Source organism: Tetrao urogallus (assembly GCF_951394365.1).
Source record: "Tetrao urogallus genome assembly, chromosome: 6".
Taxonomy (NCBI): Eukaryota; Metazoa; Chordata; class Aves; order Galliformes; family Phasianidae; genus Tetrao; species Tetrao urogallus.
The window spans coordinates 2559741-2577214 of record NC_136819.1 but is presented as its reverse complement, the minus strand read 5'-3'; the positions used below and the strand labels follow the sequence as shown (position 1 = coordinate 2577214).

The following is a 17474-nucleotide window of genomic DNA, read 5'->3' as shown; positions in this document are numbered from 1 at the left end:
ACATCCCAACTCCGGGACATGCCCCGGCGCCACGCCCAGCTCCCCCGCGGCGGGACTGAGTGCCCTAGCGGAGCCGGGGAAGCAGCCGCAGAGACCAGGCCACAGATCCGACCCGCCACCACCTCAGAGCTCCATCAGGGGCCGCGTCCGTCCCCACGCCGCCCTAATACGCTTCCGCTCCGTGTGACGCACTTCCGCTCCGTGTGACGCACTTCCGCTCTGCGCGCCTGTTCTCCCCGCCCATGCCGTTCCCGGCATGCCCCGCGTGGCTCCTCCCCCCCGCCCCCGCAGAAAGCCGGGCCGTAGCGCTGAGCTGCCATTTTGTTGGCGGCTGCCGCGGCTGCGGGCCGTGGCTGTTGGTGCGGCTGAGGCGCTGCCCGCAGCAGCGGCTTGGGGCGATTTTAAAAGGCATTTTAATTTGTTCGAAGGCGGCAGTGCCCCAGCCCTGTTTTAATCCGCTATGTCCGGTGATGGAGGTACCGGCGAGCAGGTGAGCAGTAGCGGAGGAAGCCCATGGGCCGCTTCCTGAGGAGGTGTGGGGCCGGGCGGCCTGTGGGCCGTCACTGAGTCCGGGCGGCGGGAACGTGGCCTTCCTCGACCGCTGCCCTCGACGGCGTGGCCGGAGGGCGGCTCCCTGCACACACGGCCGCCCCGCCGAGCCCTTGGGGGAAGGAAGGGCCGCAGGGCGGCTGTCCGGCTTCCCGCCGAGCTGAGCGGGCTTGGGGCGGGCGGGAGGCGCGGTGCTGAGGCCGTGCTCGTCGCGTTCGGTCACGTTTAACGTGTGAGGCTCTGGGTTCCTTCCCTAACGGTACCGTTTTCCTCCGAAAGCGTTTAAACGTCTGCAGATTAGAAGCTGTAGAAACGTGCTCGTGTAATAAAGGACCTTTTTTTTTTTTTTTTTTTGAGGGCGGGTTTGGTTTTCCCTCTCTGAGGAGGGAGCAGTTCTTGTCTTGGCTTTGGCTTTACGCTAGAACACGCACTTTCTTGTTTTCCAGGTAGATGCAGTTCAGTGTCAGGGATTGAAGTGTAGTGTTACTGTGAGATATTTTCTGTTTACAGATAAGTCTTTTAGCTGTTAGGGCCTCGTTAGTCGGGACAAGGGATGCAGGTGGAGTTTCCCAGCTGAGGGAGGAGTGGTTGATATGCTGTGAAGTGCCCATGTAGCCCGCAGAAATGCTTAAATTTTAGCTGCAGACTTAATACTCCCTTCTTCAGAAGGTTTTTTTTTTTTGGAAGAAAGTCTCTTTCCGAAGCAGGTTTGTGTGTGGGCCTGCATGGCAAAAGGGTGTTGGGTGAACTCTTCGTAAGGTGCAACTATTCTGGAGGGAAGCATTCAGAATGTAGAATAGTCATTTTCTTTCTCCTTGGGAAATTGCTATACGTTACTGTTCTGTATGCTCAGGGCTGCTCAGCTCAGAGATTACACTTGTCTGTTCAGGTGAGAGGTCCTTCAGAAAGGTTTACTTCAGCACAGGAAGAACATGTTACAATAAAATGTTGGTGATTGTGATGTGTAATTTCACATTTAAGCTACCTACTGTGGTGAGTGGTTTTGTGTATGTTTTGTTTTTCTGAATTTACATTGGCAGGTAATTGTATAATTAAAACTTGATTAAAGCAGCATGCTCACTTCTGTAACATGTAATATATTACTTTTTTTGCTTAAAAAGAGAGTCAGTGCTGCCTTAAGGCTTTACTTTCTTTTGTGAGGAGAGACTTAATATGCGAAAGATGGAGTGACTGCGTGTACTGAAATAAAAGGTATTGTGGAGAGTTTTGATAGGTGTAGCAATGTGGTGCCATATCATAGAGGGCCTCAGTATTCAAAAAATGGCAATTTATTTGTGGTACCCACAGGGTGTGAGGTTTAGTAGACGGCTTGTATTTTTTTTTATGCAGAACTAATAAAAAATGAAAGTTAATTTGATTCCTGTTTTCATGTTGGGTGCTATTTAAATAAATTGAGCTTTTTTTAGGTTCGGCTGAATCTTTGTTTTTATATACTGTGCTCTTTATGAAGGCCTCTGTATTCAGTTCTCCTGGAGGATTTCAGACTTTGTTACAGTCAGCTCCTTCCATTAGTTTGTGTCCATTTGAGGGAGTTGTCCTCTGCAATGTTATTTTTCTCACCCTAGCAGACTTTAGTTTCTTACTCCTAATGTTAAAACAAGGTTATAATTTTATATTGGTGTTTTGAGCAAAATGGAGGCTGCCCATTTCAGGTTAACAACTGACTGGTTGTGTTTTAGGGCAGGTGTTTCTGAAGTTTAAATGTTTATCTAACTGTTCTCTCTGCAGTTATCTATTGGCAGTGCTTTTGGTGGAAAAGGAACAACAGAGTGCTGGGAGTGGGGCAGCTGTGCCTTGCTCTCTTAACTCACATTGCAGCTGATAGATATCACAACCTAGTGCTGTGTGGAGGTCTCTCTGACCTTACATACACAATGTTTTTATGGCTTTAAATGTACCTTAATATGAGAAGCTGAAGTTAGACAGAGGTTGGTGTGCATCTGGTGCTCTTCTTTAGGGCCTTCTCTGTTGCTTCTATGACCAGGTTCTGGGATTTTGAGTGCTGTTATTATTGGCAGTCATTTATCAGTTTAAGGGGTGACTGTACAGTTAACATCCATTATGTTGTGCAGTGGATGTGCATGTTAGTGTATGATGCTGATGTTAAATAACTGCTAGCACAAGCGCTGACACAAGGGTGTCTGCATCGTGCTTCCCAGGCCTTGGGTTTGGAGAGGATTTCCAAAAGGAGCCAAATGAAGGACAGATTGCCATGCTGTCTCTCAAGCACAAAATTATGGCTATGCAGGAAGGAAGAACAGAGAGCAGAGCGTTGGGTGTAGATATTGTAAGGTTAAAGGCCCAGCTGGAGTATCAGAGGCTTTATTACACCAGGTGTGGTGCAGCTGAAACAGTTCAGCCTCAAGGCAGTGAAAACAAGGCACTGTTGGGCAACTCGTAAGCTGTGTAATGGGGGTTGTCTGCTTGCATTGCTAGCCTAGAAGAGAAGGGAAGCAGGAGGGAGTGGGATAGGGAATATGGTGCAGCCACCACTGTTGCTTGAACTACCTTTCGAGTCAGAGTAGTTTCAGTTTTAGCACTGTTTGTTGTGTTGGACCCAAACTAATTTCTGCAGAAACAGTTGTCAGGTCTTCTGTTAGGTCTCTGCTGAACTCCTGGTGTGAGGTCTACATGATGTTTATCCAGGCAGAATTTCTAGGATTGGTTTCTAGAGCGCCAGCCATTTATATAATAGAAATTCACATTTTGTAAACTGAAAGGCTGTTACTGTTTGCCGTAAAATTCCCTCATTTTATTTGATAAGCTGTTTTCAGTCTCTTCGTCTGTCAGGGCTACTAGGAGTATGCTCTCACAACTGTGTATTTTTTTTTCTGGGCCATAAAGTATCTAGTTTCATTTTGCTTCCTGTACTCTCAGACAAGGCCTAAATTCTCTTCTTGCCTCTGTCTGCTGTGGCAGAGTAAGTTCCCTTATCCACTTAATAAATCCCAAGTTGCCAGACATCAACTTTAGATAAAGACTTGATGTGGTATTTGTTTTACCCTGCCTTAGGTTAATCTTCTATGGCTACAAACAAGCAGATAAGGCTTCCTGTAACTGCGAGATGTGCCTCAGTTTGTGGTGCAGGTTATTCTTTATAAATCTGTTCCAAGACTGAACTGTGGGCAAAAAATGGCAGCGTTGTCTCTGTGTCTGTAGGAAAGACCTCTAAAACAGCCTGTTCTGGTTTCTTCCTGGCATTTTCTACTTTTCTACTCCCGTCTCTCATTCATTCCTCATGTCTGTTTGGTACAGGGTTTGGAAATCTAAGCGCAGTAGTAAATGCTAAGATAGTTAACGTTTTAACAAGGTTATCATTGCTGAGCATGGTAATGAAAGCGAAAGTTTATTTTTGCAGGGTGGGGCGGGTTGCACATGTCAGGAGGGGTCATTTGGAAAAAAAAAATCAAACCCCTCTATGAGCATGTTATTTTATATGGTACTTAACTGGGTTTACTGTTATTGTTTACGGTTACTGTAGGAACTGCTTGTAAATAGAATGAAAACAAGCATGGATGGAGGGAAACTTTGGACTCAGTTTTGCAGATGTTTTCAGATATACAAAGAAGAAATGAAAGTGAAAAATATGTCTAAACACTGGCATTTGGGAAAGAGGGAATAAGAGTAATTCTTAACCTAAAGCTCTGATTTGTACAGAGATATAAAACAGTTATGTTCATGGGGGGCTTATGTGTAAAAGTATTCTTCTAAAAATTATTTGATACTTTACTGACTGACTTTTGCTAATAGTGACCCAGTGTTAAAGGGCAAAAATTCTTCCCAAATTGCATTCATGGTTGAATTTGCATAGAAGTTAAAAAAAAAAAAAAAAAACCCTTTAAAAATAGATTTAAGTCTTGTCTATGAGAAATACCCTCCTTTTTACTATTATTGCTGTTTGTTGAACCGAGGAAAGGCAGCCTGGTTTCTGTGCTTACACAAGGTGACCTGGGGTGCAGTGTGATTCTGGAGTCATTGTCCAGCTGGGTATTTATTCTGCACTGAGTGGCTGTGTGTGGTGTAACTGGGAGGTACTGAAGTACTGGATGTGTAACTGAAGGCAATTACAAACTGGTTCTGTGCATGTATAACTGCAACTCAACTTTGAGGAACAAACTTGGGCTAGCCACACTGTAAATTAACCAAACTGGAAAACCAGCAATGCTTGCTAAGTTGTATGGTAATGCATTTGAAGTTGGATTCATCAGCTGTGTTACAAGCTGGGCTATGCTAAACCACAGCAAACAGTCAAAACCTCCAACAGCGAACATAAAACTCCTTCCAGACATTAATCCACTTGACTGATATAGCTGTTGGAATTGCTTTCTTTTTGTGCACAGCAGCCTGTATGTCTTGTTTAAAGACTATTGTGCAATGAGATCTTCTACAAACATTTCAAACAGGCCACGGGTGAAATAGATCTTCCTTTTACTGCAAAAATACCCCTTGTGGCAGCAGGATGCTTTAAGCAACTGGATGCATTCTGTTGTGTGACTGTTTGAAAAAGGTGTGTGTGTATCTCATGCAGCGTGCTCTGGAGTCACGAGGCTTGTTCTCAGAGGCCTGGGGAAAGTTTTAACTGTTGCCTTCAGTTGTAAGGCATGAAGTTAAATTCTCATTGAAAAAGAGCTTGGAGTAAATATTAGAAGTTCATTCTGTTTCTTGTGTTCTTATTCCCTCTGGTATATTTTATGAATTCAGAGGTGGCTTTCTACAGCTGACTTTGCTGGTCTTGATATCTATGAAACTAAGAATCCATAGCCATTTATTTGTGTGCAAGTAATAGACGCTCTGAATCTGGCTAGATGTTATGAATAAAAACACAATCAAACTGAGTGCTGAAGTAATTCAGTGACCTTCACAGGATTGTTTGTGAGATAGGTGACCTATTACAGAGGAGATTTGCTGCATGTATTTATCAAAAGGAAAAAAAGTACTTTTCCAGCTTGTATGCAACAATTCTTAGTGTTTTTTCTAGATGTTCAAGTGTTAGAGGCTAGTATTAAATTAGGTTTTGTAGTAGTTCAAGCTGATCTAAGCTAGAACTCAAGTCCTGTGCTTTTCTCAATCTTGTATTCTGCATCATACCTGACTCTTGTTCCAGAGAGCTGAGCCCATTAGAGAGTTAACTGCTTTCCTAACAGTGTGTGTGTGTGTGCTGAACTCCCTGAACTGACTTGTTATAGAATGAGGCAACTCACTGTGTTGTAAGGTGTGTTGTAAGGAGAGGAAGGAACCAAAAACGCTGATGTAGGGGCAGAATCATGGCAGCAAACGGCACCCTGTGATTTAGGTGTTTACATGGTTGGATGGTGGTTGTTGTGCAAGTAGTGCACTTCCAAGTACATAATAAAAGCCACATACTCCTAAACTGCTCAACAGCAACTCTAAGCCCCGTGTTAATGTTTAGGTTGAAGGTTTCAGGTCCCTTCACTGCTTGCTTACAGGTGATATTAGCCCTCATAGATTTGATGTGTAACTGAACACATGCATTTACTCGCATGCTCTGACAGTGTAATCCACTCTAGAAAGCCTAAGCGTTGGTTTCTCCAGTGAGTTAGGAGTGATTATGTGTGAATTACAGAATCACAGAATGGCCAGGATTGGAAGGGACCTCAAGGATCATGAATCTCCAACCCTCTGCCTCATGCAGGGCCACCAATCTCCCCATTTCATAGCAGCCCAGGCTGCCCAGGGCCCCATCCAACCCAGCCTTGAACACCTCCAGGAATGCACGGGGCATCCACAGCCTCTCTGGGCAGCTGTTCCAGCACCTCACCACTCTCATAGTACAGAACTTCCCCCTGACATCCAACCTTAATCTTCCTCAACTTCAAGCCATTTCCCCTTGTCCTGCTGTTATCTCCCCTTTCCAAGAGCTGACTCCCCTCCTGTTTGTAGGCTCCTTTTAGGTACTGAGGGCTGCAATGAGGTCACTCTGCAGCCTTCTTTTCTCCAGCTGAACAAGCCCAGCTCCTTCAGCCTGTCCTGGTAGTGAGGTGCTCCTGCCCTCTGAAGGTGGTCATCTTGTTTCAGTTGAGATATAACCAGAGCACCGGTTTCCCTGCAGTGCACTTTGCTCCTCTGAAACACAGATAGGTCTGATAAAGTATAGATATTTTTTTAGTTTACCTGGGGGGCTGGGAAGGGAGGGCTTGCTGCCCTTTACAGAGTGGGTGTTTTCTTACTTGTGATATTAGATGTAAGCAATCCAAAACAGTCCAGCTCAAAACCCTGATCATATCTCATCTATCAGTTCTGCAGAGCTCCTATATTTTTCCTTTTGTTTGCTTTAGATGGCTGCCCGATAACTGTATCTGCTGATCTCAAGTGAATATTTACTGATTTAGGAAATCAGTCCTTTAGTTTTTCAAATAAAAGTCTGAAGGTTTTCTTACACTTGTATGGGTAAGGTGTTCTGTTTCAAACAAACAAAACTAACGTAGGATTACTTAGGATTATGCATCATTATGTACAGCTTTTTTACAACATTATGTATGATTATGCATCATCAGTACAGCTGAGCTGCTGCTGTGGAACTGTTCAAGAGGCTGCAATGCACCTTTCTATGCTTGGTTTAAAAGTGACTACAGAACAGGACGCTGTGTTTCAAAAAACACTTCAGTTGTTGTTGTAGGGCGGGTTTTTTTGCTTTGTTGTAGCCAGCATTAGCTGCAACCTGAAAACAAGGGGCTCCAAGGAAAGCTGAATGGAAAATAGTAACGATCTTCATACATAAATTCCTACAAAAGAAATTGACTTTTTTCCTTTTTATGCATGATGGTTCTGCAACGATTTTGATAATTCTGTTTTATAATTTAAAATACTGTCTTAAATTAGTATTTTGTAAGGAAATACCTTGAATTATATTCTGCTGGTAGGACTGACAGAATGGTTGGTAATACTGACAGGTATTCCTAAATACTGTAACTTGGTGAAGTTGAATCACAATGGAGAATGTAAGCAACTGTTGTCTAGTTGTATATCTGTAATAATTAACAAAAATAAATTGGTATGGGGGAAGAAGAGGATCCACTTGTGACTGTGATATGAAGTTCATATTTGTAGCTAACTTGGGCTCACAGCATTTGCTATCCCCAACTTACTTGTTTTAGTATCAGCTAGTGATTAGGGAGCTGTAGCAACACTTAGCTGGCAGCTTACCTTCCTGCAGTGTCACTGTAATAGTTCTGTTTATTTTTTCACTGAGGAATTAATAGTGGAAATCATTAATAGCTTGGATTTTTACTCTTGCAATGTCTGCTTGACAGAAATAGTATTTGATACAGTGATACCTGTTAATTTTATGGGAGGTTGCACCTCTGTACTGATACATGTGCCTAGTTGTCCTCTTTTTTGAGTGTGCAGTGAAACCTTTGGTAGAGAAGAGTATCAGTTCTCTTTGTCCTGTCTATCACCTTTTTCATTGTCACAGCTATGTACTGATCTAGATCCAGCATTTCAGTATGAAGAATTAAAATGATTTCTTTGAAATTAATCTTAAAACTGACTTTTTTTTTTTAGTATTTTGTAATCAGTCACCCTCTCACACAATTCGGAATGGTGTATTGCAACTGTAAACATGGAGTAAAGTTGTAAAATTTCTTGAGAAGGGTTTTATAATAATACAATAAATGCAATCAGTGCTTCTGATTAGTATGTCTTGGAGCAAACAAATTCTGTGACTTGGGATTGCTGAGACGTACCTGAAAATAAATGGGGTTCAGAAAGTAAATAGCTTTTTTGGAGTATAGATTAGAACATTATTTCCCATTTCATGCAAAATTCATGCAACTTGAGCTTGTAACAACCATGCACGTAAAGCTTATGTGAATGGGATCATCACAGACGACCTATTTTCATTTAACTACTGAATCTAGTGGAAGTACTCTATCTTACTGAAACAACTGCTTTTACAGGGTCAACCCTGATATCCGGAATGTTACTTTGTGAGAATGTTGTCATTAGCTTGATGCTGTAGCTGGGATTGTATTTGAGAAACTCTACCTGTGATCTCTTATGTCTTCTCCTTAATTTTTCTAGGCTGCTGAATATGTCCCAGAAAAAGTGAAGAAAGCTGAAAAGAAACTCGAAGAGAATCCATATGACCTTGACGCTTGGAGCATTCTCATTCGAGAGGCACAGGTTTAGTGACATAGGATTACATTTCCTTATCTATGGTCCACTCACACTATTTGGTTCTGGAGTAAAATCAGCATATTTCTTTACATAAGTCATAATATTGTAAATGCTGTTTTGATTTTCAATTTTTAGAATCAACCTATAGACAAAGCACGGAAGACCTATGAACGCCTTGTTGCCCAGTTCCCCAGTTCTGGCAGATTCTGGAAACTGTACATTGAAGCAGAGGTTAATATTTTACCATTCTTTCTTATATAACATTTAATAGGAATTTAAGTTTACACTCTCATATTCATAAATAAGATAGGCACATAAAATCTAGGGGGAGGTGGGATTTTAAGTATACCTTGCATTTATTTTGTAAAATAGGTACAAAGGAGTAATTAAAGTGAATTCTAAAGTATTTGGGTCTTTTATGAGTTGATGATTGTTGCATTATGGAATTGCAACAACATTAAAACAGTTTCAATGGTATTGGAGTGCTTTAGCCTTTTCTTTACTTGTCGTGTCAATTTATTGCCTCCCGTGTCATTTATTTAGAGGACATTTTTTTTTATTCATACGTACAAACTTATTGAATGACTTTCTGTGGATGCTTGGATCTTTTAATATCTTTTCTTCCATAGAGAACTGAATATTTCTATGAGTAATGTGTTTCAGGGAGGGTGTGGGATGGATGCTGAATTCTGGAATGGATGGGAAAATGTGTTAGCACAACTCATTAGCTTCTAGAGATACCAACAGAGTTGGGGTTATTTACTTATGTAAAGCAGCAGCATGTATGTTGCCCCTAAGTGCATTGAGCATGTAAACAGGGTGATGTGCTGCAAAATCCACTCTTAACCTGGCTATCTTTTTAGTTTCCTGTAACTGGTAGATATTTTATTTTTCTTTACCAATACACATACTTTTTATGGGCATCTTTTAGCTGCACGTTTCTCTGGAGTCAGATCTTCTACCTGCTGCACAACAGTGGTGGGGTCCTTGGTTTCATAAATTAAAAAACTGAGATAGTTACTTTTTAAATTCTATTCATGTGAAAATTGGGAATCAGCAATGAATGGCAAAACTGCATGGTAGAGGTGGCCCGGCTTATTTACATGAAATTACATATCCACGAGTGTCCTGGCAGGAAATTTTTGAAGCTTCTGAAATAAAATGGGGATCACGGGAATGTAACAGAAAATGTTGCAGTTTATAGCAAGATGTAGTAGTGCAACCTAAAATGATCAATATACCTGATGAAATACCCTTGAACTTGCACTGTTTTGTTTCTAGTCGTCTGTGGTTAGTGGAGTGTTGTTGACTGGACATATCTGGGAGACTGTGAATACACTAACACATGTGGGTGTGAATTTTTCCTTTTGGGAGCCTACATCCAAAGCTGTTAGCCTCGTACCCTGCATAATTGGCTACAGAATCTAGTCTTTAGAATATTAACTTAGTTCGAGGATTACATTGAACTCTGATTTCTGAGGGATTTAGGACTTATTTGAAACTGGTATCTTTCCTGTAACTCAGATTTGAGAGGTGAATAAGACCACCTCAGAAAGTCTGTGCTACACTGTAAATCTTTCATCAGAAAGTACCGTTATCAATATGAGGTTTCTTGTCTGAGGCTTCTTGTCTTGAACGATAATCAGAGACTAAATGGCAGACATTACCTTCCTTTATCATTCTAACTAATTTATAATTAGTACTGTATACAGATACAAATGCTGACAAGGCTTAAGCAGTGCAGGATATAATTCTTAAGTGCTTCTTCAAGGAATGGAGAAGAGCTTCTATCCAGCTCATATGTTAACCACTAAAACAAGGTAGACTTGAGGAAGAGGCAGTTGGCATTAAGATCACTGTGTCATGCTTGTGTGCATGTGTATCTGTCTACAACTACACATGAAATATACGAAAAATAGAATATGTTATTCTATTACAGAAAAAAGGACAAATGTGACTTGTGGAGTTTTGGTAAAGATTGCACTTGGGAAGGGTTGTATCTGAAGGAAGTGGAAGAGGTTACTCTTTAGAAACTTAACAAATGAGATTTTTTTTAATTCCAGTTAAAACTTAAATGTTCAACTGCAGTGGTTCCAGTAACTTCTCTCAAAACTCATGAAGTTGCTGATGTAACTGATAAGCAACATGTTTATAGCTACCTTTTCCAATATATCCAACTGTTTATAGCTTTAAGATTAAATAACTTCCTATTTCCAAATTCTTCTCTGAAAAAAATCACGTAATTGTGCACTCTTTTCACTGTTAAGTTGTATGTGTCCAGTACTGTTGAAGTAAACGCAAAACAATATTTTCTCAAACGTTTTTTCAACAGTGTGAATATAAATCAAATTTTATAAGTTTGCTGGAGAAATTATGTGGATGCTTCTTTAATTGCAGCTTTGAAATGTACAGGGAGTGTATTTCCCCAAAGCTGTATTTCCTTGGAGATCTTAGTGTTCTGCTGTCAAGTTTCTCTTGAATAGGTCTCTGTCCAGCCTCGAGTTGGGAAAGTGAACTTGCGGTGGATCTTTGCTTAGCCTTGCTTTTGATTCGCTTTTACTTTTGTGGGTATTTAAATCTGGAAATTGCTAAATCTTCAGTTATCTGTGAGCTGCATCTTTCCTGATGTCAAAACAAGCGTATCGCTTTCCTCTTTAACACGATAACTTGTTTCCTCTTTGCGTCACAGAGAAAAGGAGAGAGGAAAGTGGGAGCTGTTTCCTGGCATGTTGTCTTTAACTGGAGGGTTTTGTCCACTGAATACCTAAGTCTGAGATAAATATCCGACATGGTGATGTTCTATTCCTGGGAGATGAGGTAGGGTGAAGGTTATGGTTGTGGCCTTGTGAAAAAAGACTTAGCCTTTAGCGTATGTTCTTCCTAACATTTGTAGAAATCTCCAAATTTCCCTTTGCCTATCTTGAGGAATGCTTTAGTTGCTTCCAGTCTTGGGATAGAAATCATTGTTTATGAGCTACATGAACAAAACCTTGTCTTGCATATGCTAGTTTATTATGTAATACAAAACTTTTAAGTGCAGACCTTACTGATGTGGTTACTACTTTTTATGACAGTGATACTCACTGCTTTCTTTCTCCATATGGCTTGGTTTCCTCGTGAAATAGGTTGTAAAGCAGTACTCAGCACTTAGTATGTCTTCTGACTTATTGCCACTGATGTGCAGACCTCACTGAAGTAACTGAATACCTTGTGTTTCCATTTTATATGCCAAGCACTGACTGAAATACTCCGTTCTCTCCCATGACTGTTTGGCGGTCAGTAAAACTTGGAGATGAACTGGGGAGGGCGTGCCTTGACGGTGTGCTAAGAGGAGTTACATTAAAGTTGGAAGTGGTCAAAAAGAAATTTTGATCCTGAGACTGGTTCTTAACACTTCTGTGTCCTGCATCTGCTTATTTAAATATCAGAAATAGTCAAATTGGATAAAAAGTCTGCCAGCTCACAGTGTTGTGAGGTCATAGCATGTAATTCTTGTGAGAGTAGTTTGTTTTAGTGGATTAAACCAAGTAGTCTGTTTTTATACACTTCAGCAAGTAGGAGTAGTTAGCTTGCTACTGTATTTAGCATCTCCTAAAATGGAGGAACTAGAGCAGTAATGTTACTCTTGATACTGAGGCTGTTTTCTTTAGTTCAGAGTATGTTTTTTCTCTTGATACCTTTTCCATAAAAACCTACTTTCAAAAAACTCAAATCAATTCACGTCTCAGTGCCTCTTTCACAGTTATAAGAAGGGTCACATAAGTCTCCCATATGTGCCATAATGTTAAGTTCATAGATCACATGATCTGGATGCTAGCGTGCTCTGCTGATTTGCTCTGACTTCCTGGGTAAGTTATTGAACTGGTTTTACCATGATTAAAACACTCATACCTACCTACCTCACAGGGTTGTTGTGAGGCTTATTTTAAATGATTAAAGTGCTTTTGGCATCTGGCTAAAAGGTGCTGCACAAATGTAAAAAATAATAAATTCTGTTGTAATACACCCTATGATTCTGTAGGCCCAACTGTCTATTACTGTTTCTTCTGTCTCTTTGACTGTTTGACCCATCTTTTAGATGCAGAAAGATCTGATAATGCCTTTCACTTTCACTTCACTGGTGGTGTAGGTATTTCAGTAGTTCCACAACAAACATTTGACACTGTTGCCTTTTTTACCGCTAGTTTTCCTTGTGCAATCACAAATCTTTTCAAAGCACACTTGTTAAACCATGTTCATATATTTGCAATGCTTTCCATGGATTTTTAGTTCTGCCAAGTTATGTGCAAACTTTAATCTGTAATTGTGCTGAATGCTTCAGGCCAGTTCACACCACACCTTCTTACCTTTTCTGTTGTTGAACATACCTTATTATATCCCGGTCACTTTGAACTGCTGTTAGTAGATGTTGAAAGGTTGCTATAATTAAAGATTTAAAAAATCAGAAGCACAAAACAGTTGTGATATATATAAATACCCCCCAAAACTAGAAACAATAAATACGACACTAGTAGCATGCATGTCAAGTGTTTGGCTGTTGATATGTATTTTTTGTTCTGCAATTTTTTTCAAACAAGCCTCCTGTGTTACTGCATGTTCTAAAGAAATGAAACTAGATACACTTATTCAGATAACTTCTATCTGATACGAACATTTTGAATTTTAGATGTCTCAGTAAGAAAACAAGATGCTGTACGATGTTTCAGATGGTGGGACCAAGGCTTAGGGTTGATTTGTTTTGCATTTCATCAAATGCAATACATCAGTATCTTTAATTCATGTAACTCACACTGGTGTGGATACTAGTCAGAATGTATCATTTAACATACTTGTATATGAAAAATGTAAATAAAACCTTTTAGAAAAATGATTGTTTTTGTTTAAAATGTTTGTGTTTCTTCAAAGCATTTTCTTCCCCCATTTTGCTTTAATTTGTTTCCAAGTTCAGAACAAATGTTATTACTTATGCATATCAATATACTTCTCCTTGGGGTCAAATGGGAACTGACGTCTGTCAGGATGAAGTTGGAGTGATCAGAAGTCAAAGTAAAATAGACTTCTTGGCTGAGATTGTTTAGTGGTACTTCACTTGGAAAGATTGTCTATGTCCCCAGCCAGTCTTTGTGAACTTCTTAATGGAAGATATCCGCATTATAAACCATGCTACCCCTCCCCACCTCCACTATTTTGCTACATTCCTTATAGTGAACTTCCAATTCTGAGAAACTGTTGTACAGTGCTCTGTACAAGCATCCATATGGCACGTTCTTGACTACTTCAGTCTGAGACTTTTTTGCAACTGTATTTATGCTCTTTTCTTATCCATCTGTGGACTTGTTCCATTCCTGTTAATAAATGTTGTTCTGTCTGTGTGATTATTGTAGACTTGCACTAGAAATTACATGCAGCTGCTTTTCTGTCTTTTCTATTCAACATGTAATTACAGACATGTATACCTTGCATAGTTGCCGTGGTCCTACGAGTGATGGAATATCAAAGTTATGCACATAGTTGATATTTGTAGTTTCAGATTATGTGTGGTACAATAGTAGTGAATTTTTATTTAAATGTTTGTTCAATCATAAAAATAACATCATGGGGGAAGAGTTAGTTTTAATTTCTGAAGTGGGAACGAAGCCTGATGAAGAGATGCCTGAACTCTCTTGTATACATAGTGCATTGCTGTTCTCACATGAATAAACCTGGACTGCTTCCTGTTCTGTCATATTCTTTCAAGGTGGGGTGACAGAAACATTCTGATCAGAAATACTAGCTATATAAAACACTTTCACAACACTTTTGAAATCTCACTTTCAAATGTATTGAAGACAGTGAAAACTGCTTTTTATTGTGTGCTTTTTGTTTTTGAGGTCGTGCTTATCCTTCCACTCGTGTTTTTGGGCTGCGGGGGAAGTATGCATGTCAGGTCAGGTGCAAACCTCAGCTGTTTCCTTATGTCTACCTGAAAGAACCTACAGTAAATGCAGAGCTTTCCTATGGATCCTGTGTTAGCTACAGGTTGGTTATTTTCTTCTTACTTGATGAAGGAGGTATAATTCGAAGTAGTCTGTCATGAGTTTGCATTCCTTCTTGCATCTCTTCCAGCAGTCAGCTGGTTGAATTCCCTGTTCTGTCGAGAGATTTTGAGAAGCCCAGTGGCTGTGAGAACACCTTCTGTTAAACCTGATCTCATAATGCTGAGGCATAAAATAGTGCTTGACTTTTATTTGTTCCAGAATATCTTTGCAGACTGTGAAAGGGCTTTGAGTCACTGCTGCAGTGAACTGTAGTGGCTTCTGTTAACTGTCAACTTCTGTGAAGGCAAGTCATTAATTCCCACATTCCTGTTTGCTGTTAGTATGTGTTGCACTGTTGGTTTTTTTTCCTCCTTACAGTATCCTTTTTTGTCCCTGATAGTTTGTGTTATATGTCCGGTAATGAGTTTGGAATTCTGCAACAAAATGTTGTGTAGCCAATACTTTGGTGAGCTTTGATGTTTATCCTTTCCTACATTAAAGAATTCAGAAGTGAGAAGAAATGTGCACAGCATGCATTGGTACGTGACTACCATTGCACAGAAAGCATTCAAGCTTTGTTGTGGTTTTTTTTTGCACATCATGTACATGCAATTACCTACATGTAAGAAAAAGTGATCAGAATCTGATTCGTATTGAGGCTGAACTGTAATTTTGTAATAACAGATGTTCATAAAAGCATGGGAACATTTGCAGATATCATTGGATCTATGCTGTTGGAAATATCTCAGTTTGAGGGTAGGCATTTTGAGTAGAAAGATGCTCCTATTTAGTTTGTGGACAGCTCTCAGTAATACTGTTACAGAAGTCTTAATGCATTTAGATATGAGACTGCACCAAGGGGCCCACTTCTAACCTGAAGTGTGAGCATTGTATCAGGCTTTAGGTCCGCTCTCTTGGAAGTAATTGTAGTGAAGCCCTCTGACCCACATGCTAATACTAGTTTTCATGAGTTCCAGTGAGCACATGTTATGCTCACAAATTAAGAAATGTGTTTTAGCAGATCCTGTAACCAGAGGCTTTGTGGACAGGCAGCCAGACTGAAAACCTTCATGGGGAGGAAAGCTAGAGTTGCTGGGGGATTGTGGTGATTTTATTTATGCTTTCACCTTTGCTGTGTTTCAGCAAGACAGTTACAGGTATATCTAATTTGTATAGGCTTTAACATTATGAATTCATTCAAGCTTTCCTCTGAATCAGCTGATTTTAAAAGTTCAGTCATAGGACGATGGGTCAGCCATCTCACCTTGTTTGGTTCCTATAATATGACTACGTAAAACTTTCTAGTGGGAACAGTTTGCTCTGTTCATATCCCCTAAGGTTTGCATTAGCTTGTGAAGTAGAAAACAAGAAATAACCAGGAAAACCAGAAAGAACCAGTAGATGCTTTGAAATGTTAATCTGTGAGCACAGCAGAACAAACTTACTGAAAAACATGCTGACTGATTATTTCATTTTTCAAACACTTTTGAAGTCATGCATTTGAAGTAGAAAGACGACTTGTTATGTAATGTAGTACTTTCTGGATCCAGACTGCAACAAACGTGCTGAAGTTAGCAGGAGGACTACCTTCGCTGTGCTCAGCAAAGCTGCATTTTGTATGTAAAGCTAAGTATGTGTTAAATTTTTGTGGCCTGACCTAACAGGAAGGACAACTCAGCTGCAGCTCAGTCTTTGTTCCCTTTTCCTGAAGAAGAAGGGAGATGCCTTGTCAAAGAACAAACATTCATCAATCTTTTTCCCGTTTTATATCTTCGTTTTTCCGATGTATAGGGAATAAAATGCGTAGTAAATTGTTGGTGGCATTTTATAGTGTATGTAAGGCTTCCTATTAAGTTCTCATTTAAATTAAGAATTTAATTAAGCATAGAAGGAAACCTATACTAGTGAACTGTTTCTTCTCTCCCTGCCACAGAGGAGCTAAGGGTGGGCATATTTCAATTTATTTTTTTTCCAGAATGATTTCAAATTGGCTTTGAATTGGTAACTGACTTGTCCTAGTTTAACAGAGTTACCATTCCTCTCAGATCAGCTTTCAGGCTATATGAAAGGGAGGAAACAAACGCGTTTGGCTTCTCTCATTTTCTGTATCCCTATGGCATCTATTGAGAGTTTGGTCCCCAGTGTGTGCATACGTTGATTTATTAACTGATGGGTCAGAAGTCATCAAAAAAGCATACTTGGTATTTCAAAAAAAAAAAGCAAACAAACCAAGCAAAACTGAAGCAACTGTCAAAGTCAATATTTAGAACTTGTCTTCAAAAATTGGATTATTTTGGTTGTTCTGGCTAAATTAAAACAAGGTATAGGTTGTGGGTGGATTCAGGGTTAGAATTTGGAGGTCGGAACGGGTGACTTCCAGAAGGCACTTCCAACTGAAACTGTTCTGTGTGTTTGTAATGCATGGTTCTGTAAGCACTGCTCCTGTTCTTTTAAAACGTACTGGACAGAGAGCTGAGTGAATGAGCAGATCAGTACAGATTGGCTACAGATTTCTTAGGTTATTGAAAAACGTATAGCTGCTCATACGATTTAGAAAAATGATTTCTGTGTAATCTTGAGGTTGAATATATTTAGAATTTGAGAAGTCAATTTTTTGTACAGTTGCAGACATTGAGTGCAACGACGTGACTTGGTGCAGCATGTGAATTAGCGGGAAAAATGGAGCTAGTTTTCCTGCTTTACTTTTGTGGTCTTAAAATTGCAGCTGAGTATTATTCTTCCTTTTCC

The 17474-nt window shown here is 40.1% G+C and overlaps 1 protein-coding gene across 1 annotated transcript in view; it reads left to right on the top strand.

Moving 5' to 3' along the window:
* Positions 1-460: 460 nt before the first annotated feature.
* CSTF3 (cleavage stimulation factor subunit 3) overlaps positions 461-17474 on the top strand; it is a gene marked incomplete at both ends in the record, with an annotated part of 43238 nt that continues 26224 nt past the window's right edge. The window contains 3 exons of the mRNA XM_079537847.1: positions 461-490; positions 8614-8715; positions 8845-8940. Of these exons, the coding sequence (XP_079393973.1) occupies positions 461-490; positions 8614-8715; positions 8845-8940 (228 nt within the window). The remainder of the gene's footprint in view (positions 491-8613; positions 8716-8844; positions 8941-17474) is intronic.